This window comes from Lagopus leucura, unplaced genomic scaffold, assembly GCF_019238085.1.
Source record: "Lagopus leucura isolate 7727_CA_CO unplaced genomic scaffold, USGS_WTPT01 Super-Scaffold_100035, whole genome shotgun sequence".
In the NCBI taxonomy this organism is placed as follows: Eukaryota; Metazoa; Chordata; class Aves; order Galliformes; family Phasianidae; genus Lagopus; species Lagopus leucura.
In genome coordinates, this window is record NW_024962284.1 from 533,892 (window position 1) to 555,455 (window position 21,564).

Sequence of the window (21,564 nt, forward strand, 5' to 3'; positions counted from 1 at the left end):
GTCACTGCTTTGGCCCCGCCTGGCAGAAGCGTTTTGGGGTTTGGCAGCCAGTGAGCTGGGTCAGGCTTGCAACACCGGGTGCTGACAGCTCAGGATGGCTTTTGTCCTTTTGTAGGAGGTGGGAGAAAGAGCGGTGAGGAATGTGCCGTTGTCAGCAGGAGCAGCTTGCTGTGGGACAGGGGAGTGTTCCAAGGGCAGGGATCTGTTCCCTGCAGTGGTAAGGTCCCTGATCGTGGTGGCCAACCCCATTGTGCCTGGGGACCTATGACCCCCAGGCCCTCCCCATCTTTATCTGGGAAGTTTCGTAGGGCTTGGAGTAGGGGTCGCAGCCAGTCCTTTTTGGGGTCTACAGCCCTAAGGGGACCATTCACAGCTCTGTGCCACCCACACGGATGCACAGCACTTGGCAGTGCTCAGCAAGGCACTCCCAGCCCGCATGAATCATAGTTCCCCCCCACCCCGAACAGGAGGTTCACTCCCCATGCATGTTGCTGCTTGCTCATGGCTGTATACCAGGCTCCAAGGGGTGGGGGGATACCTCCAAGTACATCCCTACATCCCCAAAGCAGGGAGTTGGGGCTGCAGCTCTGCAAAAGGCTTTGGACTGGATGCTTAAAATAAAAAAATAAATTAAAAAATACAGTAATTTGCTATAAAAACCGTATTTGGAGCAAAACTGAGGAGATGCAACCACACTCAGAGATGCAGAGATGAATAAACCTAGCACGGACACACCAGGAAAGGCACCCCAAAGGCACTTCCCTCTGTGGGGTGACCGCGCACCGTGGCCTCCACAGTACACCAATGCCTGTTGTTCCCAAAGCCCCACTGAGTGCTGGTCCCGAACAGCAGGTCCTGTGGCCACCGATGCCACCAGCAACAGGGAGTGGCCAACAGCACAGCAGCACATGTGCCCGGACTGTCCCTTTCACAGCAGAGAAACCGAGACATGAGGACACTGGGGAGGGGTTGGGGATGCTGCTTGGTCAGAGCTGGCCAGGAGCACGCAGCTGATGGATGACCCCATCAGTTTCCCAATGGCATCCACATCCCCTGGCATGATGTCAACCCGCACTGGGGACAGCCACGCTCGCAAAACACTTACCTTGTTGGGTGGCCCCACAGGGCTAGTGCCCTGCAGCATCCTCTGGCTGGGTGCACCCCTGGGTGCTGTTGGGGAGCCCTGGCGTGGGGTCGGTGATGCCGTCTGTGCGGTGGTGGGCGTGGGGCCGCAGCAGGGCCCGCCCCGGGAGCTTACCCAACCAGTCCCTTCACCGTTGTTTTGCATGTGTGCTCCAAACCCACTTGCCTCTCAGTCAAGTTTGTGCTTCTGGGGCTTGTGGCAGGGTTTTGGCTCTTCATGGCTCTGCATGATGCCACACTGACCCACCTCCTGGATCTGCTGCCAATGGAGATCCCACCTTCATGATGCTCTGGAAAGCACCTTTGGTCCCTACTCCATGGCCTTTGGCCAAAGTGTCCATTCCAACATATTCCATTGGATCCCCTGTTCTGCCACAGGGAACCATACAAGAAGGGCTCCAAAAGGAAAAGAGGGAGTGGAGGCAGAGATGGGAGGCACAGCCGTTGGGGCAGGAGGTTCCCCACGCCCTGGAGGCTCCCAGGGAGCATGTCTGTATGTGTGGGATTGAACAGGATCCCTTTGAAGACCAGATAAGCTGAGAGGAGCATTCCAAACAAGCTAAACCAGTTCCAGGGCCATCGCTTCCAACAGCACCACAGCCAGCACTGGCCGATCCCTTTGCCCACCACCATTTCTTCGCTCAGCCATATAGGGATGTGCTGAGCCACCCGCTTAGTGCTGCGGTTCAACTCTGCCCCCCCCCCCACGCCGTGAGACCCAACAAGCCCCAGCGTGACATTCCCTCCAGGGCAGGGAGAGCTGCTTGGCAAATGCCTCTCTCTATTGCTCCTTGAAGAAGTGGAGACCTCCAACACTGGAAGAGGCTCTATATCATAGAAAAATAGAAAGCATTAAGGCTGGAAAAGACCTCTAAAGATCATTAAGTCCAACCACAAACCCATCACCACCATGCCAGCTCAATGCTAAGTGTGCTTTGGTGCTGATGGCTTCATTGGGAGCTCCAACGGCAGTTCAGCCCTCTCTAGTGGCTGGAAAAGTTGTGCCTAAGGAGAAGTGGCTTTGGGGATCAAGCCATCCACCCTGCCCAAGACTTCTCCACCCCCAGGCCACCTCCTGGTGTAGCGGGCAAAGCCCTCACCCACAACAAAGTACTTAAAAAAAGCTCAAAAATACAGGGAGCTGGGCAATGAGAGAACTACATGAGTGGCACAGGGGAGAAAATCCCCCCTGCAGAGACTGACAGAGACTGGGCAAACTCGGAGGGGGGCTCTGGGGACACTTGCTGGGATACTCTCAGGGCTGATAGTGCCCAGCATTGCCAGACCACAGGGTGGTTTTAGCCAATGCTCCTGCAATGGGGCGAGACCCAAGTGTGGGGTGGAGGCTCCCCAAACTCCCTGCAAGCCCAAGCGTGCACTGGGGCATCAAAGGTACGTGGCTGCATCCTCCTCCCCTTCCCTGCATGCTGCCAGCCCTCCTGGGACTGCAGCCACAAGGCAGAGGGTGACACTGCGAGAAGGAAATCCCAGTCAAGACGTTGATTTTAATTTTTAAGAATTAAAAAACAAAAACAAAACAACAGAATAACAACAACAACCCCCCCCCCCCCCAAAAAAAAAAAAGAAAAAAAGAAAAAAAAAACAGACAGAACTTCCTGAAAACAGCTTCCTACCTCATAATTTCACAGAAATTAGCTTGGAAACATCATTTGCTCTCCCCAGTCCTGTACCTGCTTTGGGCTCTGCCCTTTCCCCCCCCTCCCCTCCCACCAGCCCACCCTGCTGATGGGGGCCAGGAAGGGGCTCTGCCCCTTGTCCACTTCACCCAAAGCAGCCAGGGCAGAGCTTTCTCCCATCCAAGGTGACCACCTGGCTCTGGGGGTGCCACAGAGAAGATAGGCAGCCCTGAGCAGATACCCCCACCACCCCAACAGGTATCTGCTCCAGCAGCCCCCCAACAAGGGCTCTGCCCTCCAGCCTGGCACTGGGCACTGTGCAGGGGATGCAGAGCTAGTGCTGGCTGCAAGCTCAGGTACCACTTTAATCCCTTCAGCATCACCAGCAAGACGTGGCCCCCAGCCTTGAGGCTTTGCTCTCTCAACAGCAGGACGCCCACTGCCTGGCGCTAATGAGTTAATAAATTCATTTCTGACTAAGAAATTAGACCCTTAAGAAAAAATCCACCTTCCCGCTTTCACCCACCCTCCCTCCCCATATCCACCCCAAAGTAACCACGGTTCATTTGGAGACCATGGTGGCAATAGTGCCCTCCGTGCTGGACCAGAGGGTTGGGGACACATGGGCACCAGCGGCGGCCAACCTCTGGCTGTGGTCTGTTAGCTGTGGGCTGGGCTCAGGGTGTTAGTCCTTGGGTGACTTCTTGCTGTGAGCATTCCACATACCACGCTTGGAGTGGTAATAGTGGTAGAAGTTCCTGAGACGCAAGCGCTCCACCTCCAGCCCGCTCTGAAGGACCCTGCAGTCAGACACATGGACAGCTGCTCAGGGAAATGAGGGGATGGACACAACCAAATCCCTGCCCGTAGATGGGGGGTTCCCATCACACAAGTGGGGGTACAGGGGTCCTGGTGCCTCCAGCCTCACCTGTCCAGGAGCTCCCAGTCCTCTCCGCCCCAGCGGTCCCTGAACTCCTCCGTGTTCATCCCTCCAACGCGGTCAAAGTCTGACTTGTAGATGCCAAAGAGACCAAAGCCATTCACCTCCCAGTAACCTGGAGGGAGGAGCAGTGAGATCCCCATCCCACCATACCATCACCCTTGGTGCTCCCAGGAAGCCACATCCATGCTCTCACCTCATCCCAATCTCTCCCCCAGTTCTCCCTTCCCACCACAGCTCTGTCTCCATCATTGCCACCTCCTACTGGGGTCCACAGAGTAACACTTCAAGTTCTGGAGAACCCTTGGGCTCAAATCTCACCCCACCAAAGTAGAACAAACCCATCCAATCCTGGCTGTAAACCAAACCCAGCATCACAGCAACACTCAGGTGCACAGGTGATATCTCCCATCTGGAAGGTGGCACAAGGAAGGGGACCGCTCACCATTGGGCTCCCGTGGGGAGCTGCCACAGCTCAGCCTCATGACAATGGGCGCATAGGCCAGCTTCCCTTCCACACAGTGCTTCCGGATGCTGTCCAGGATGTTGGAGGGAAAGTGGATGTGCAGGTCGCACAGGAACACGATGCTGTGCCCATCCTGAGGGTTGGGACAGACACAAATGGGAGGCTCGCAGCCAAGCCACACCGGGAGCTCCAGAAGCCCCAAGTGGAGCAGTGTGTCCTCACCTCAACCATGTCCACACCAGCCTGCAGCCCTGCTGAGCGTTCAAAGTTTCCTGTGCGCCGTAGGTACTGGTAGCTGAGGGGAGAGAGCAGGGCAGTTAGCTTTGGTGATGGGAAGGGACCTTCTCAAGGGGACAAACACTATTTAACACCTTTTGCTGGTGGCATGGACAGCAAGATTGAGGGCACTCTCCGCAAGTCTGTGGATGACACCAAACCATGCGGGGACAGACATGCAGGAGGGAAAGAATGGCATCCAGAGGGACCTCAACAGGCCTGGAGAGATGGGCCTGTGTGAATCTCATGAAGTTCAACAGGACCAAGTGCAAGGTAATGCACCTGGATCAGAGAAAACCCAAAGAGAAAGTCAGGGAACCGGGAGAACAGAAAGCTCTGGGGAGAACAAATAGCAGCCTTCCAGTAGCTAAAGGGGCATACAGGAAAGCTGTTGTGGTCTCTATCAGGGAGTGTGATAATGGGAGAAAAGATAACAGTTTTAAACTGAAAGAGAGGAGATTAAGGTTAGACAGTAGGAAGAAATACTTTACTCAGAAAGTGGTGAGAGACTGGCACAGGCTGCCCAGAGAAGCTGTGGATGCCCCTTCCCCAGAGGTGTTCAAAGCCAGGTTGGATGGGACTTTGGAAAACCTGGTCTAGTGAAAGATGCCAGCCCATAACAGGGGGTTGGAACTAGATGGACTGTAAGGTCCCCCCAACCCTAATACTCCATGAAGAAAGGGGCCACTTCAAGCCAATGGTTGTGACAGGACCACCAGGATGGCCTGCCCATCTATGAGACCACCAGCACAGGACTACAGTGGGATGTGGAGAGGATGCAGGGATCCTTGGGATAGGTTACCGAGGCAGCTGGGCATCCTGCAGGGCTTTCTCGACATCCATGTCGTCGCTGTCAAAGTCCACCAGGATGACGTTGAAGTTGGCATCCTTTGTAATGTCATACAGGCTGACCATGTCTGAGATGAACTGCTGGACCCAGCGCGCCTGGTTCTTCACTGCCGGGCACAGCCACAAACATCCTTCAGACTTTAGGATCCCCACACTAGAGGTCCCAAAAAAACCCCCAAACCAGCAATCGGTCACATTACACCAGATAACCTCAACACTGCTATGGGTCTGGCCTCCCGAGAGCCCTGATAGCTCTTGTCTTAGGGAAAGGCACTTGGCAGTACCCCAGCCATGGGCATGTCCCTCAACCCCAATGCCTGACACAGACTGCTTCAAGCCACAGCCACGCCCTCCTGGCTGCCTGCACTCCTTGAATCTGCCAAGAGGATGCAAAATCCCACCAGACAATGCTGTGGGCAGCAAGAGACGTGCCAGAGAGATGCATCCTGCTGTCACCTACCAGGTACCACGAAGTGCACCATGATGTCCTGCTTCCAGCTCAGCTGCAGAGGCCGACACAGAATGGGCTTCCCATAGAGGATGCTCCAGGTGCTTGGCTGGGTCTCGGTGGCCCCCACGGCTGGTCCCTCAGGGTTGGCTTCAGCACTGTCATCCTGCTTGCCTTGGTGCAAGAGGACATAGACGTACTCAGAGAGCCGAACTGTCCGCTGGCCCCGTTCTGCTAACTCCAGCTCCAGCAGGTAGCGGTTGCCCCGAGCTGTGTCCCGGCGCTTTTCCACATTAATGATCCTCAAAAGGGTGTAAATGCTGTGGAGGAAGGAGAAACAGGTGAAACAGCCAAAATACAGATTGAGTGGGCCAGCTGTGAGATGGGTTGGACACTGCCTAGCATGCTGCACTCGAGAGGATGGCAAGCAATGATTTATACTCAGGCTGGCAGCCTGTAACAAGCAAGGTCCCCTAAGGAAGGACATTGGCCTCCGTGCCATTCTGTATCTTCATAAATGATCTGAACAATGGGATTGATAGTACCCTCACCAAGTTAGAACAGGATGGCGAGGTGTACATGGCATTAAGTTTAACAGAGACAAGTGCCCACTCCTTTACCTGGAAAGGTATAATCAAAGAGCCCAGCGCAGGCTGGAGAGGGTCACAGAATCACAGAATGGCCAGGGTTGGAAGGGACCTCAAGGATCATGAATCTCCAACCTCCATGTCACATGCAGGGCCACAATGCTAGACCAGGGTGCCCAGGGCTCCATCCAACCTGGCCTTTAACACCTTTGGGGATGGGGCATTCACAGCCCCTCTGGGCAGCTGTTCCAGCACCTCACCACTCTCTCTGTAAAGAACTTCCCTGACATCCAACCTAAATCTTCCCTCCCTCAACTTAAAACCATTTCCCCTCGTCCTGCAGTTATCTACCCTTTCAAAGAGTTGAAACCCCTTGAGGGCCCAAGGGAGAGCCAAAAAAATGGCCAGAGGGCTCAAGAACCTGTCGTATGAGGAAAGTCTGACGGAGTTGGACTTTTTCACAAGAGAGAAGAAAAGGCTCAGGAAGGGCTCATCACTGTATCACAGCTCTTAAAGAGCAGCTAGAAAGAGGACAGAGGCTGTCTCTTCACTAAGAGCCAGACAGTGAAGACAAGGGGCAACAAGTACAGACTATACCATGAGAGGTTTTGTCCTGGTAAAAGACAAATTTTTTACAGTGAGAAAACAGCACTCACTGGAACCACCTCCCCAGGGACATGGCAGCATCTCCATCACTAGAGGTTTTCAAGGTGTGGTAGGACAGGGTGCTAGGTAATTTCCTTCCCCAGAGGTTGAGCCTGATAATCTTTGGAGGTCCCTTCCAACATGGGCTGCTTTACCACTCTAACCCAATGTCCAGCCCACCTGGTCCCAAAAAGCCAAATGGGGCCAAGACACATCCTATCCTCCCCACTTCCCACCCACACCATGCTGCCTCCCTACCCCCCATTCTTCTCGTTGAGCTTCTCCATGTACTGGGCCACCACATCGACCACCTCACTCTCACTCAGCTGCAGGTTGCCCGAGACGTTGCAGCGCAAGTCATTCCAGTCGGAGCGCAGGAGCTCGAAGTCCACCGAACTGACACTGAACGTCCTCTGCCAGTTGATGGAGTCCTCCAGCCAGCTCTGCGGCAGCTCCCCTGTCTCATAACTGTAGTCTGACACCTCCTCTTCCTCCTCTTCCTCCTGGCCCTTTCCCTCCTGCTGGGATGCTGTTATCTCTGATGTCTTCAGAAAGGACGTCACCCGTGTCCCCTGTGAGCGAGTCACCTCTGAGGAGTTGTAATCGGTGGTGACTGCCATCCTGCCTGGGGCAGTGGTCACATCCTCGTGGGTCTCCTTGCTGAAGATCCCTTCAGCCCCCAGTTCTTCCTGCTTGCTCACCAGCCGCCACCTCCTGTCACCCGCCCGGCTGGTCTTCCTCCTGGCTGACTCTCTCTCTTTGGAAATGTTGCTCAAGAGCCAAGGGGTCCGGTGGCCAGGGGCAGTTCGAAGCTTGCTGGGAGTGATGGAATGCTTCTGAGGGGTCCTGGAACGAAGCTGCACTTTCTTCAGAAGCTTTGGGTAAAGGAACATGTTGGGGAAGGCGGGCTCCTGGGCTGGGGCTTTGCGTTTGCCTGGCTGCAGCCTGGTCACATACACCTTCTCCTGGGCTTTCTTAGGTTTTCTGTCCTCCTTGGATACTACAGACTTGCTGGGAGCTGGTGTTTTGGCTTTGCCACCAAAGATGGGAACAGAGAGGTGAGACTGGAGGCTGAGCACCCCAGCACGCTTGGAGGACACCAGCAGCCCCAGCTCATCCTCCTCACTGGGCTCCTGGGGTAACCATCGAAGCATCCTTCCACGGACTCTCTCCTGCCCAGGTCCTGTGTCCCCATAGCCATGGGGGCCCACAGGAGTAGCTGTAGGGCTAGGAGTGGCAGGGGGCATGCTCCACCTTCCCATGCCCACCTCATCCCGCACCCGACTCTGCTTGCGGCGGAAGCTGTAGTAGTCCAGGTAGTCTCCATAATCTCTGGTGACTGGCAGAATCTCCTTCCTTTGGGTTTCAGGTACCAGCTCGAGGTTCTTCCTGGCTTTGGGAGGTGGGTCTGTGGCCTCAGGGCTGTCCACTGTATCCTCATCCTCCTCATCATCTTCGAGGAAATCTAGGGAACAAAGACAGAAGTAAGTTTCTCAAGGGTCCCTGCTCTCTGCAGCACTTGGGATGACTTGGGACAAGCAGGCAAAGCTTGTCTCCTTAAGGGGATCAACGAGAAAACTGAGTGAGGGAGTCCCTGAGTGAGGGAGACTGAGAGCTGGCAGGCACTGAGTGATGCTCAGCAGGGACGGGGGCTAAAGACTCCAGTAATTAAGCCCTCCAAACCTTGGCTAATTAACCCCTCCAAGCACATCTTTGGAGACACACTGATGCATTCCATCTCCCATCAGCTGCACTGGTGGGTTGGGATGCCAGGTCCTCAGCCCCATGCCGAGCCACTGAGAGATGCTTGAGAGCTGCCAGTGGGCAGGCATGACTCACTGTCTGGGTTGAGGAAGAGAAATGCTCGCTGACGTGGGTCCTCCTCCTCCTCATCCATCTTCATGTACTTATAAAAACCGAACCTGTGAAACAGAGATGAAAGATGAGGTCCCAGAGATAAGAGAGGGTTGCACAGGGAAAAGGTGCTTGCGAGCAGGCATGTGCATACTGCCATGCACATACACAAACGTGTGTGCAGGGGAACATCCTGGGATGGGAGCTGGGGTCATAGAATCAATAAGGTTGGAAAACACCTCTAAGGTCATCTAGTCTAACTGCCAGCCCATCACCATTATGCCCACTAACCATGTCCTCAGGTGCTACATCTACCCTCTTCTTGAACAAATCCCTGGGAGACAGGGAGGGACTGGGAGACAGCCTGGAGGTGGCCATTTGCTGTGGACAGGGCTTGGGGATGCACGCCAACACTTACTTCTCCAGGTAGAGCGGGGACTCCCTGTAGAAGCACTTGTTCTCCGTCTCCATGTGAGTGAGGCGCGTGAAGTCATTGGGGTACACAAACGAGAGGTAGACCTGGGGAGCCAAGCACTCCACCATCACCAGTGCACCCAGCTGGCTTCATCCCAGCACCCCAAAGGCATCACACAGTGCTCATCCCAAACCCATTTGGATCAAGAGGGGAAGGCTCAGCTCGAGCCTACACCAAAAGACACTTTCTCCTGGTTTTTAACCACGTTGAAACATCACAGGCAAACCAAGACCTACTATAGGAGCAAGAGCTTTGGCAAGTTCCCCTCCCAGGCATCACAGAGAGACACTTACAAATTGCAGGCCCTGGTAGCGGGCGATGGGGAAGTCCTTCACCACGTAGGTGGGGCTGTAGGCACAGGGCACCAGCACATTCTCCACACGGGACGGCTCTATTGCAGGGGCTGAGGAGAGGCAGGCATGGCTCAGCCCAACCTGTGCCCATCCCACGTTACAGTTTGTAGCCCAAACCATCCTAAATTGCCCCCAGAAGAGATGGCCTTCACCCCAGAGATGGGCAGAAGGTAGGGAGGATGCTCTGGAGCATCCAGGTCCTGCCTTCTTCGTTGAATCAGAGTGGTTTGGGTTGGAAGGGGCCAAAGAAAGTCGCAGAGCAGTGGGAAGTCCCAACCACTTACTGAGGAAGAAGGTATCCCTGGGGTCAGACTTGAGCATGTCAGCCCCATGCTCATCCCATTGTGCCTCCCAGAGGTAGCTTCCACTGTGGCTGGCCAGAGACTGCGGGATGTGCTCCACATGGTTCATCTTCAAAGTCGATTCGTCTGAGGGAGGAGAGGATGATGGCTGAACCCCTTGGTACACCACAGGACTCACCCTCTGGATGAGGGAAGCCCTGGGGACCCTCCAAGAGGCTGTGGGGGAGGATCCTAGTTGAATCCCACCACTCAGTATCAGTTCCTGTATCCCCCTGACTCAGCAGGGATACCCACCTGGGACAAAAGGGATGCACCCCCAAAAGGAGGCATGTGCGCAAACACATGATCTGTGTCCCCAGATTGTGTCCCACACAGGGAACAGCATGTCCCATAGGCCCCCGGCTCCTGGGAAGGCAAACCCAGCCCCTCCAGCCCGCTTGCAGGCTTGCAGACCCTGTGACTAATGAGACAAATGATTATTGCTATCAACTAATGACACATAGGAAAAGGGTACAGGCAATCTCAGCCAGGATCGCCAGCTCCCATTACAGCACTGCTCACTACAAACACAAGAGGTAGAAACACTCAGAGGCTTTGGCTCCCAGGGACACAGGGATTATGCCTTGGATTAAGCCTTCCCCTTCGAGCCTCAAGTAAATACAACATGACCTTGGTTCCTGCCCTTCTCCCATTTAAGGATTCCGGTGACACACTGTCCTTGGCTATTCACCAGCCCCCAGAGTGCCACTAAGGGAGGCAGGTCACCATGCCCTGGTCACCTTGGTCCCAGGTGGGGCTGCCTGTTCCCAGTATTCAGAGACACTGCAGGGAAGCAGGCAGATCCCAAGTGCAGTACCCAAAATGCTCCTTTGCGCAATAGGGACATGCTGGAGCACGGGGAGACATGGGACACGTTGCATTGCATCCTCAGCAGCCAAATAAGGAAAATGCTGGAGCAAGGGAAGGGGCAGAGCTTTAAACCCACAGGATAGGCACTCAAAAGTGGTTTGGCTTCACCCTGGGAAACGCTGCTGGGCTCCAAGGGAGCTGGCAAGTGGGAGAACATCAGTGCTGATGGATTGCAGCTGGGGGAGAATTTATCTGCACCTCATCCACCTCCTGCCCATCCACCCCTCTTCTCCCCATTGATCCCTGCGTGTTGCTTCAGTGACACCTTCCAGGGCGTGTTTGATGACCAGTCCTTATGCGCACTGAGTGCCAGGGCAGGGCCCATCCATCATATTCTTTCTTGCTGCCAGACTGATGAAGGGGCAGGAAACAGAAGATCTATAGATTTAATTAAATCCCATGCCATCCATTCCCACCTCCATGACAGCTCCTCATAACTCAAGGCCAAGGAGCTGAGCTGCTTGCCAAAGGAGCCAAGCCTTGTTAGCAAGGAAGAAGCTGGAGAGCAGCAGCCACAGGAGCTGCATTTCTGTGGCACACCACTTACTCATCCCATTTTCAGGAGGGCTGCAGCATCACCCCTACCTGCTGCAGCCTCATTCCTCCTATCCAGCAGAAGCCCTGGGGGGTTCGGACCCATCTTCCCTTGCATCTGGTTTCAACCAACATTTTGAGCCCAGGTGAGTGCAGCATGGTAGTTTGCTGGCTGCCAGCACCTGAGATGGTCCTTACCTGTGTACAGAGAAATGTAGGAAGAATCAATCACTTCGAACTTCAAGCTAGGGAGGAAAACTCGCCACTAGGAAAGAAGGAGATGGAGGATCAGTGGGAGGACGGGTCCTTCTCCACCCTCAGCTCCCAGAAACTATCCTCAACCCAACATCACAGCAGTGGAATGAGATGGAGGGCTGACATCTCCTAGCACAGGCCCAGACCTATCTTGTTCCTTAAACTGTCGTGCTCTGGGCTTGTTCCCGGCATGGCTGGAGAAGGGAAGACATCCAGAAGTGAGGCTACACTCTGGCTGCCACATATCTCAGACCCATGTAGCTCTTCTGGGCCAGGCAGCAGCTTCTTCCCAACCAGCATTCATTACCAGGGCAGCACAAACGTAGGATCAAGACCCTGACCCACAGCTGCCATTCACTGACCCCTAAACCACCTCCTCCTTCCCCTGCCTCTCTCCAGTGCTGCAAACCACTCAGACCTGTGTTGGCAAAAGCAGGAATGGGAACAGACTGAAGCAACCCCCTGCAGATCTCTGCTGCTGCTTTTAGAACTCCTTCAGCTGATTTGGAGCACATTAACAACAACAAATATGCATTGACTTCAGAGGGTCTTCACAGCTGCCTGCACTGATTTGATTGCCATTTAAAAGCATGCCCCAAATGGATGTGAGCCTTTGTACAGACAAGCCCTTACATACCCAGGGCAAGGGAAGCATTAGGGTCCTTTGTTGTCTCTCTACAAGCACCTGAGAAGCTTCCCTCCCTCCAGCAAGAAAACATTTCCCCCTCTCGTTTATTTTTCACATCAGAAATTCAGATCTTATCAGCACTGCATGCACCCAGACAGAGCACTCCTGAGTGCTGGGGAGGAGAAACACAAGAAAGAGCAGCTGTCAGCCTCTGAGATGCTTTGCTAGCACAAGTCTGACTCCAGTGATTAATGAGTGTTTGGGAGAAAAGAAACCTTTGCAAAAGAGCCAACATCTTCCCCTCCCCAAAAAAAAAAAAAAAAAAAAAAAGCATGAGCTCCTGAGAACAGCAGGGCTGTGCAGCCAGGTGGGCAAGTTCAGATCTGAAATTGCTGGTATCTACAAAGGAGAGGTGGGGAAAGAAAAAAGGGACCTGAGGCAGTAGGGTGGGCTAACAGCTCTTCAGGGCAGCAGTCAGTATCCCGGATGGTACCTGTCTGTTCCCATCTTATCCACGGTCTGGGCTCCTCTAAAAAGGGACCTTACCTTCCTGGCCAGCCCAATTCTCCATGAATATGGCAAAGGGAGGAAAAAAAAAAAAAAAAAAAAAAAAAAAAAAAAGGAGGATGGGACTAGCCATGGAGAGCTGCTGATCAGAAACAAGCCTGGAAGCAGCACAGGGGGATATTTACTCACGCCCACTTCCACATGGTCCGAGCCTCGGTCGTCTTGCTTGTGGAGCAGCTCAAAGTAGTAGCGCCTGGACGACATAAGGCTGCACAAGAGGGGGAGAGGCTGGGTAAGACACATTGCTGCTACTGCTGCCAGGGCAATGGGGTGGAGTCCCTGGACCCCCAGTGTCAGGGGAGTCATCTCTGGAAACCATCTCTGTCCTGCTCATGTGTGGCTAAAACTTCTTGGGGTAAGGAGAAAGGCAGGATGAGAGGGATATCTGCAACTAGTTCTACTGTTTTAACAGAAAAAAAAGGAACCTTAGCCCCTAACTCACGGCATCCAACACGTTTAAGGCATCGACTAGTGTTGGGTGTTTTGGGAAGGGGCTTGGCGGGATCAGTGTGGAACTTACCGTAGAGGCTTGGAAACCTGTGAGCTGAATTTGGTGAACTCTCCTGGAGCTGTCCACTCGGTACCCAGCTGGAGAAAGGAAAAATGAACGTCTAAAAGCTGCCAGCTAAGCAGGCACAAGCCCAAACCCTGCCAGACAGACGGAAAGAAGCTCTCCTCTGCCTCCACTAGGCACCATTCCATGGGCAGAAAGGCTCATCAGGCAGGACAGAAGGCTCCACCCCATGTTTTCCCTTGTCCCCCCCTCTGCTGGCATTCTTGGCACCGGAGCTTGTCACCAGACACAAGCAGCAAGATTCCAAAAGCATAGAAGTGTGAATCAAGACAGTAAGTTTTCCAGCTCCCCAGGAAAATCCAACAGCATACATTAAACCTCCCACCTTGGGACAGGAGCATCCCCAGTGCAGGGAAGTCTAGAGGGTGAATGTGCATACCTTGCCCACAAAGGCAGCCAGCCGTGAGTTGGATGGGCTCTCATCAGAACTGAGCCAGAACTCCGAATTGTCATCTGATGCCACAGAAAACTGGAAATCTCCTGAGGACAGCAGAGGAGAGATATACAGCAGTGCTGGTGTCCTGGGCTGGCTGGATGAAGGTAACAGTGTTTCCTTGTGGCACGAGGAAACAGAGGGATGGATGGACCTGGTAACATGGTGCCATGGACCCCACGTTCTGCTCTGTTCTGGATAGGACTAGTGCTTCAGCTTCATTGAAAACAATGGAAGAGGATCTCTGCTCCAGAGAGACCCTCCTGCCTGGGAGCCAGGGACTGTCCAACACTCCTTCTGCCCTCACATGGCCCAAGAAAGGGGAGAGGGCAGCTTTCCCGCACCACTGCAAGGGGAGAAAAGGCCCAAGATCTCCACTCACCATCCTTGAAAGGGTGAATGTAGCCAAAAATCCTTAGCCCGTAGTTCTTCCACTTGGGTGACACCGCCAGCTTCTTCACTGTGGTGCGGGTCTGGGGATGCAAAAGTACAAACAGTTAATACCTTGTGCCAACATTATCCACCTCTCATTCTCCTGGGGCTTTGTACCCCTAAAACCAGAGGGGTCATAGAGGTCCCATTGCTACCCAGATCTCTCCATCTCTGCCTTGAAGCCTGGCTGGCTCTTAAGGCCAGCATGCCCCAAAGGGAACCCAAAAACCTGCATGCCAGAGAGAAGGATGAGTGGGCCCTCCCTCCAACCCACCACCATCGGGTCTGGGACTCACATGCGGAAAGAGTGGAAAATGGAGGTTCTTCCTTAGGTGCCTCACAGCTCCTCCACACCAGTCCTCAAAAACATGCAGGTTCGCTTTCCCCTTGTACTGCAGAATGAGGGGAAGAAGGGAGAGATGTGCAAGTCACCTCCCAAGGACAGCATTAGGGCCAACCCTATGCTCACATCACCAAAACCCAGTGGATAATCTTCCTCCCACTGCTGCGAGGGCACCCTTTTGGTTCCCAAGCAGGCTCACGCAAGGACTGTTCCCCTTCTGGATACAACAGCAAAAGCCCAGCCCCACCATCACCCATCCCGTTGGAACCAGGAGGAAGACGCCACGCGATTCTTCCCCACCCCTCAAAACCATGATGTACCTTCTCATCCCAGGGCAGAACCTGCTTGGTCAGGTTGAGTTTGGGGCGCCTGGTGGCTCGTGAGCCTCTGGAAAAGCGTCCGTCCAAATCCTGTCCATCATTCTGCCAAAGAAGCAGGAGATGGGAGATGAGAGGTGTGGGGCAGCGGAGCCACAGCCAGCACACTGCTCAGATGTGCTTGCAGGACACTTCCTCATGCCTAAATACCTCATTTGAGATGCCAAGCATTTCCAAAGCAAGGGGAAAGCTTTCCAGGCTGAACGCAAAGGAAAGTGGGGCACCTCGCTACAGAAGAATGTTGGCAAGGCATCCCAGAGAGCAGGGCTTCAGAATGTTCCACCTCAACTTGTTTCCCATTCTCTGCCGAAAGCGCTCCTGCTCCAAAACAGCATGCTTGCTGTTCATCCTAAATGCCAGTCTGGCAGGCTATAGGAAAGGGACTATTTTGAGCTGCATTTCCAAAAGAGCAGGAGCTTGGGCAATAATGTGATCTGTACTTCTGCCTCCAGGCAGAGGCAGCAGGGTGCCTCCCCACTCTCCCTCTTCCTTTAAAGGGGATTAGATTAATCCGATCACTTGTGTCTCATAATTTAGAGGGATTTGGGGAGCAGTCACCTGCCTCCAGCTTGCTGAAGAGGAAGAGTCAGGCTCTTCTGGAGAACCATGGCACAAAGCACAGCCCATTACAATGTGCAGCGCAAAGGAAATAATTAGCAAACTTTTCCTAAATGATGTCACTAGTGTTCTGGAGGATGGGAGTGATGCTCTTCGGAGGCATTGTCTGGGTGGAGGCGTAATTGTGCTCACTGGGAAAGCAAGGGTGCAATTACAGCCTCGCTATAACATTCCAGCATCAGGGCCAGAGTATCCTGCAAGCAGGTGGGGACACCACAACAATAAAAGATGACAAACAAAGGACCAGCAGTGCCAATAGCAAGATCTGCAGCAATGCCCAGCTGGGGCTCAGAGCACACCAGGAATAAAGCTTCTCATCTCAGTTTTTGGTCTGCAGTTGTTTGCTCTGGATTCAGGGGCTCTCCACTATAAGATAGATGTTGACAAATGGGACTGAGTCAAGAGGAGGCTCCTAAGATGGAGCAGAGGACACGGGAAAGGGTGGCTTCGCCCAGCAAAGCAGGACCTTACTGCCATGCATAACTAAGTAATGGATGCAGATCGTGGCAGACTTCTCAGACAGGGCAAGAGGCAGCAGACATGAGTCACAACGCTGAAAGTTTCAACTGGGTGTCAGGGAATTCAATTTTCACCATCAGGGCTGTTGAAGAGAACCAAAAAGATTGTCCACCCTTGGATCCACTCAAGGCTTGGAGCGCCCTGCTCTACTCAGCCACATGTTTGTAGGGAACACGGATCAGGAACCTTGACAGATGCCATCCCACCTTGTTCCCACCATGGCTCTCTCATTCCCACCTGCTCCTCCTCGTGGCTCTCACTGGAGTCCTCGGCCTTCCTCTGCCGTGCCACTGCCTGGGCCACTGCCGGCCGCCTGCCAGGGTCTGTCACCTCCCCCAGCCGCTCCCCATCTGCAATGCAAACACAGGAACTGCTGAGTGAAACCATGGCTGCCTCCTCAAGCCTCACCACCACCAGATGCTCCTGAGCCTTTCCTGAGGCTGCAGCAGAAGAGGACGTGGATAGCCCTGGCTGCAATTCCCTTCGTTACATTCATACTAAGCAGCTTGCAGCGGCTCATCAGCATTGCTTTTCATTACTCTTCTCACAACAGCCCTTTTACGTCAGATAGGATAAGCTCCTGTGGGACCTCAGCTCCCCATCCAGCTGTCGGGACGGTGCCAAAGAAAAATTAGACCAAGCACTGTAACATCACAGAATATCCCAAGGTGGAAGTGACCCATCATGACCATCAAGTCCAACTCCTGGCTCCACGTATGGCAACCAAGAGTCAAACTATCTAAGAGCACTGCTTTCTTGAGCTCTGGCAGTTCAGGGCCATCCCACTGCCCTAGGCAGCCTCTTCCATGCCCACCACAACCTCAAAAGCAGAATGGGATGTGGCAGCTCCCCAAAGGGGACTCTATGCCAAACCCATAGCCCAGTAGGAACCCAGAGGCAGAGTTGGGTTCCTATGGACAGCAGGAACAGTAAGGCAGGGGTCAATGAGACTCTCCCATGTTCTTCATCATCTCACTTGACAGTTCTGGGGAGCTCCTGCCTTCTCCAGGACAGGCCTGGGGAGCCTCCATACCCAGCAGCCTCCTGATGTACGTGCACTGATGCCATTAGCATTCGAGCGGCCGCACAGCCCGCATCTCCTTGGAGATGGCAGCACAAATCCCATCCTCAGCGCGGCTGCAGAGCGGGAACAGGAAATTAAGCTCTAAAGCCCCCTTATTCTGCTCTCAGCCATTATTCAGCCCTGGCAGCCCCAGCTTTCTGCTGGCAGCTCCCTGCCTCCCTCCCATGTCTTCAGACCCACATCGTTCCTCCCACAGCCCCATCTCAGCCTTGACGGGGATGGGGAGTGTTGCAGGAAGGAATGGGACTGGATCCAGCTTGAGACCCCCATCGGCAAGAAGGAAGCAGAGCAGCAGCTGTTCCTACATCCTCCAGCCCACCCTGGAGACAACCGTGTCAGCCAGAAGAGCCCTCTATGGGGACACCACAGCAAGAGATGTTCTTGCCAATGCTTTCACCTGTACCCCTTCTCTGCCATTACACATCTCCTCAGCAGGGATGGGGTGTGCTCGGAGAAGTGGCTGCAAGCCAGGAGGAGAAAAAAAGCACCAGCAAAGCCACAGAAGAAGGTTTCCGCAGCAATGTTTGTTCTTCTGCAATTCAAATACTGGATAGGAAAGTCAAGGGCAGTCTTAGCCCAAAAAAACAAATGCTAATCAGCCCGGCTGCAACTGAAAATAAACACCCCCTCCTTGAGAAAGGGAGGAAAAGGCCAGCATCACTACCAGCAAGCAGCAAGTTGAGAATGAACCCTTCTCATCTCACCCTTCAGCCCCAGAGCCCTTTCTCCCCTCCCCAAGTCCCGCTGCTTTCCAAAGCCAATGCCGCTGGAAGCCCAGCCCAACAGCAGGGACAAAAGGCGCTGCAGAGCGGTATTGTTTGGCTCCTGGTCCTGCAGCCAGGCAGCAGCAATAATAAAAGGCTCCTGCCTGCGAGACGCTGTCTGGGGAGGAGCATCCCCTCTCCTTTCCCTTCCCCAAAGAGTGCCAAACACCTGGGTGCTGCCAAAAATGCAGCCCAGCACCAAATTTCTGAGCACCCCAACCAGGTGGGGTTCAGGGCAAATAATATGGATATAAAATACTGAGTTTGCACTCAAGCCCCTGAAATCTTGTGCTAGAAGCAGAATGCAGTTCCTAAATGCCTACTGGGTGATGGGGTTTGGTTCCGCAGTCTCCAGGCCTCCAACCAAACTGAGGGATTAGGGGGTTGGTTGCACCCCAGAAGTCATTAGCACTCAGGGTGAAGGATGCTGCAACCACCCCATGAGTGACCCACATCCAGAGCAAGGCAAATGGGAACAGGCAGATGTAGCCTGGTACTCCTGACTGACAGATCTCCCCACAGGGGAGCATCTGCTCTTATCTTCCCAATCCTGCAGCAAAAACACCCTGCAGAAAGGGAGATGCCAAAGCAAGATATGTCTTCCTCAACTCAATCACCATCAGCCCCTTCTCTATCCATCCTCAAAACATCAGTACATTGGGCTGTGCTGATTACCAAAATCATCAAGGTGCCTTCAGGGCTGGATCTTTCCAGGCTGATCCTCTCGGTCAATGGGTTCTCTGGGAAGCAGCAGCTCAACCCATATGGGAAAGATGGGGGACATGAAAAAGAAACCAGCCAAAGATGCCAACACCAAGCCCTGTGGTCTAACCACGCTGGTCCTCCAAAGCACCCCGTTTCCACCGGTCTTGGGTGCTTTGATCCTTTGCTTTTAATTTAAATTTAGCATCCAATCCAGCAGAGCCTCCCATAAGGAGGTGATGAGGGGAACATATGCACCCCCCCACAGCCCCCGCCCCACACCTCCCTTCATGTCGCAGTCATCAGTCAGCAGCCAGCTCCCATCAATCTCCTCGTCCAGCCCAAATCCCTTCCATTCTGCCATTGCCAAGGCAACAGGCACTGAAAAAGGGGCAGCTGAGCTCCTGGCCACAGTATCTTTGATGGCTCAAAGAGGACTGAGTGTCACCACACAGCTGGAGACATGGTGACTTCCCTCAGGGACAAGCCCAGGGGTGAGCATCACCCATTGCGGAGATGGGATTGCTGAAACCCACCAGTCATAAACACAAGCTCTCAGCCCCTCCAGACACCACAATGGGGGAAGCAAAGGAATAAATGAAGTGTAATGCATTCACTCAATTATCCAGCCTTGCTGCCATTCCAGCCCCACGGCTTGGACCTGTGCTGCCACGTTTCCCAGCTCCGTGCCACTTTGTTCCCCAGCTCCATAGCCCTGAGACAGCCCTGGCTGCCCAAGGACAGGGCTCGCTTGTCTGCCTGCCGCCTCCTCCTCCCCTCCCAGCAGCTCTTGGCAGAGTGGGAGTGCTCACAAAGAGCCGATTCAAGGCAATAAGGACGAGGGCTCTCTCAGAGAGAGGCTGAAGGGGAAACCGAGCAGCCCATGGATGGCACCACTGCCCCTCTGCATGGGCCACCAAAGCTTTTCAAAGGGCTCTTGTCTAATCCTCTCCCCTACCTGCACCTCTAAAGAAAGGAATAAAGGCACCCAGTGTTGCAGCACATCAGTCCGTAAGATGTGCTAGGGGTGCCATTTGTAGTCCCAAAGCCATCAAGGGAGGGATGGGCATGGTGCTCCCAGCACCCTGGAGAAAGTCCCAGAGGAAGATATTGAGGTGTTGGCAACTCCCCCTGCACGGCTCCCCAAAGGAGCTGTGGGTTCCCCATCCCTGGAGGTGCTTGAGGTTGGATGGGGCACTGGGCAACCTGGTCAACAGGAGGTGGCCCACCCATGGAGAGGGGTTGGAACTGGATGGGATTGAAGATCCTTTCCAATCCAACCACGATGCAATTTATTATCTCGGTGCCCCACAAGCCAGCACTGCCCCTGCTCACATTACTTTGGAGAGCCCACTGTGTCACTCTGCCTGTCAGCAGCTCCAAGAGATATTCCCCAAGGCACGCACCAGCATCTCACCCTTGCAGGTGCCACCAAAGCTTTCCCCAAACCTACATCCCAGCCCATCCATCAGCACTGGCAACAGCCACATGTGTTCAGTCACTGGTCCAGGTGGCAGGGCCAGCCAGGCACTCTGCTAAGAGCCATTTTGCATCACTGTTATCATTTTTTTCCTCCCGTTCTTCCTCCTTTTTCTTTCTTTTTTTTCCCCTTCCCACCTGGCATGAAAGCATTTCCACCCCATTGACTCAGCACAGTTTCCAGCTGGGAGAACACCATAATGGCCTCATTATTTCAGACGAGGAACCTGCATGTTAAATTAGGCAGAGAAGGGTAATTATCTACTTGTAGAAGATAAGGGAAGGGGGAGCATTTTATCAGGGACAGAATGCCAGCATGCTTCCCAGCCGAGTCACTGACCGCACTCCCCACGTGAGCAGCATCCAGGCCACAAGGACACCATAGGGACACATATACCCAAAAACACCCCAAATACCCTCAAGCGCACACCTTTTGGCCTGGCCCCCCACCTTACTTCCTGTCAGGAACTCACACCCAGTGCTTTCTGGAGGCTGAAGACACATCAGCTCAGTGCTGCTCTATTTAATGAGTAATTAACCTTTCTGAGCATCCTCTGGTGGCTGACGCAAGGCAGGCAGCATCCTTCACAGCAGGGCATGAGGTCTTTGACACCCTTTGGGTTCTCTTGCACAGACAGCCTCCATCCACCTCTCACTGTAGACAACGTCACCCCATCCCTACGGGACTTGGGACCAGGACACGTAGCCACGTCTCCGAGTATCTTTTATACCACTGAATGGAGAGAGCCCAAACTCTGGAGCACAGTCCTCACCCAGCACATCCTCCCTCCAAGCACAATTTCCCTCTCTGCTCCCCAGATACAAAGGCTTCCCAATGATCTTCAGTGAAGAACACAAGCCGAGCTCCTCGGACCAAATCCCATTCCCCATGTCCCTCCTTGGCACCAACCCCATGGCACCCGCTGCATCACGAGGCCCAAAATCTGCAGGCTCACACTGCTGTGCCAACTTCAGGTTCCGCACTCACGAGATGTGGCCGGCTCCCAGATCGCCCTCACTCCCTTCAAAGCCACCCAATTCAACCGCCAACCCCTCTTTCATCCTCACCATCAGGGTGTGGACCAATGAGAAATGGCTTCTAACCCCCAAGCCCAACGCGCAGCCCGCCCCACGCCCCGAGGTGACCCCACCGAGGGATGGAGCGAGCTCCGGGGGTGATCCCGAACTTCAGGGGAGGGGGGCCTACCTCTGCCGTAGGTGAAGGGCAGGCGGAGGGCGCGGCCCTGGCGCACCAGGCTGATGTGCAGGTACGTGAACCACGCGGCCGAGGTGAGCAGCGCCAGCAGCAGCAGCAGCTTCAGCTGCTTGCGGATCTTCTTCACCGGGAGCCGCGGCATCACCGCCCGCCGC

General features: G+C 54.1%; 1 protein-coding gene across 1 annotated transcript; it reads right to left on the reverse strand.

Moving 5' to 3' along the window:
* Positions 1 to 3,319: 3,319 nt before the first annotated feature.
* Positions 3,320 to 21,560, reverse strand: B4GALNT4 (beta-1,4-N-acetyl-galactosaminyltransferase 4). Its single transcript, XM_042882766.1, has 20 exons — positions 21,401 to 21,560; positions 16,402 to 16,514; positions 14,971 to 15,072; positions 14,604 to 14,699; positions 14,258 to 14,348; positions 13,822 to 13,922; positions 13,389 to 13,456; positions 12,998 to 13,076; positions 11,617 to 11,683; positions 9,958 to 10,101; positions 9,614 to 9,723; positions 9,264 to 9,364; positions 8,831 to 8,913; positions 7,250 to 8,456; positions 5,772 to 6,079; positions 5,265 to 5,418; positions 4,409 to 4,481; positions 4,166 to 4,319; positions 3,709 to 3,835; positions 3,320 to 3,580 (listed from the first exon to the last, which is right to left on the reverse strand). The coding sequence occupies exons 1-20, from the start codon at positions 21,549 to 21,551 to the stop codon at positions 3,466 to 3,468; spliced, it is 3,444 nt and encodes a 1,147-aa protein (XP_042738700.1). The 5' UTR covers positions 21,552 to 21,560; the 3' UTR covers positions 3,320 to 3,465.
* Positions 21,561 to 21,564: the final 4 nt, after the last annotated feature.

Coding starts and splice junctions, on each gene's coding strand:
- B4GALNT4 (XM_042882766.1), bottom strand. CDS start 21,551: ATGCCGCGGCTCCCGGTGAAGAAGATCCGCAAGCAGCTGAAGCTGCTG. Junction 16,515..21,400: donor GCCCTTCACCTACGGCAGAG/GTAGGCCCCCCT, acceptor TTTGCATTGCAG/ATGGGGAGCGGCTGGGGGAG. Junction 8,457..8,830: donor TCTCTTCCTCAACCCAGACA/GTGAGTCATGCC, acceptor TTTGTTCCCTAG/ATTTCCTCGAAGATGATGAG.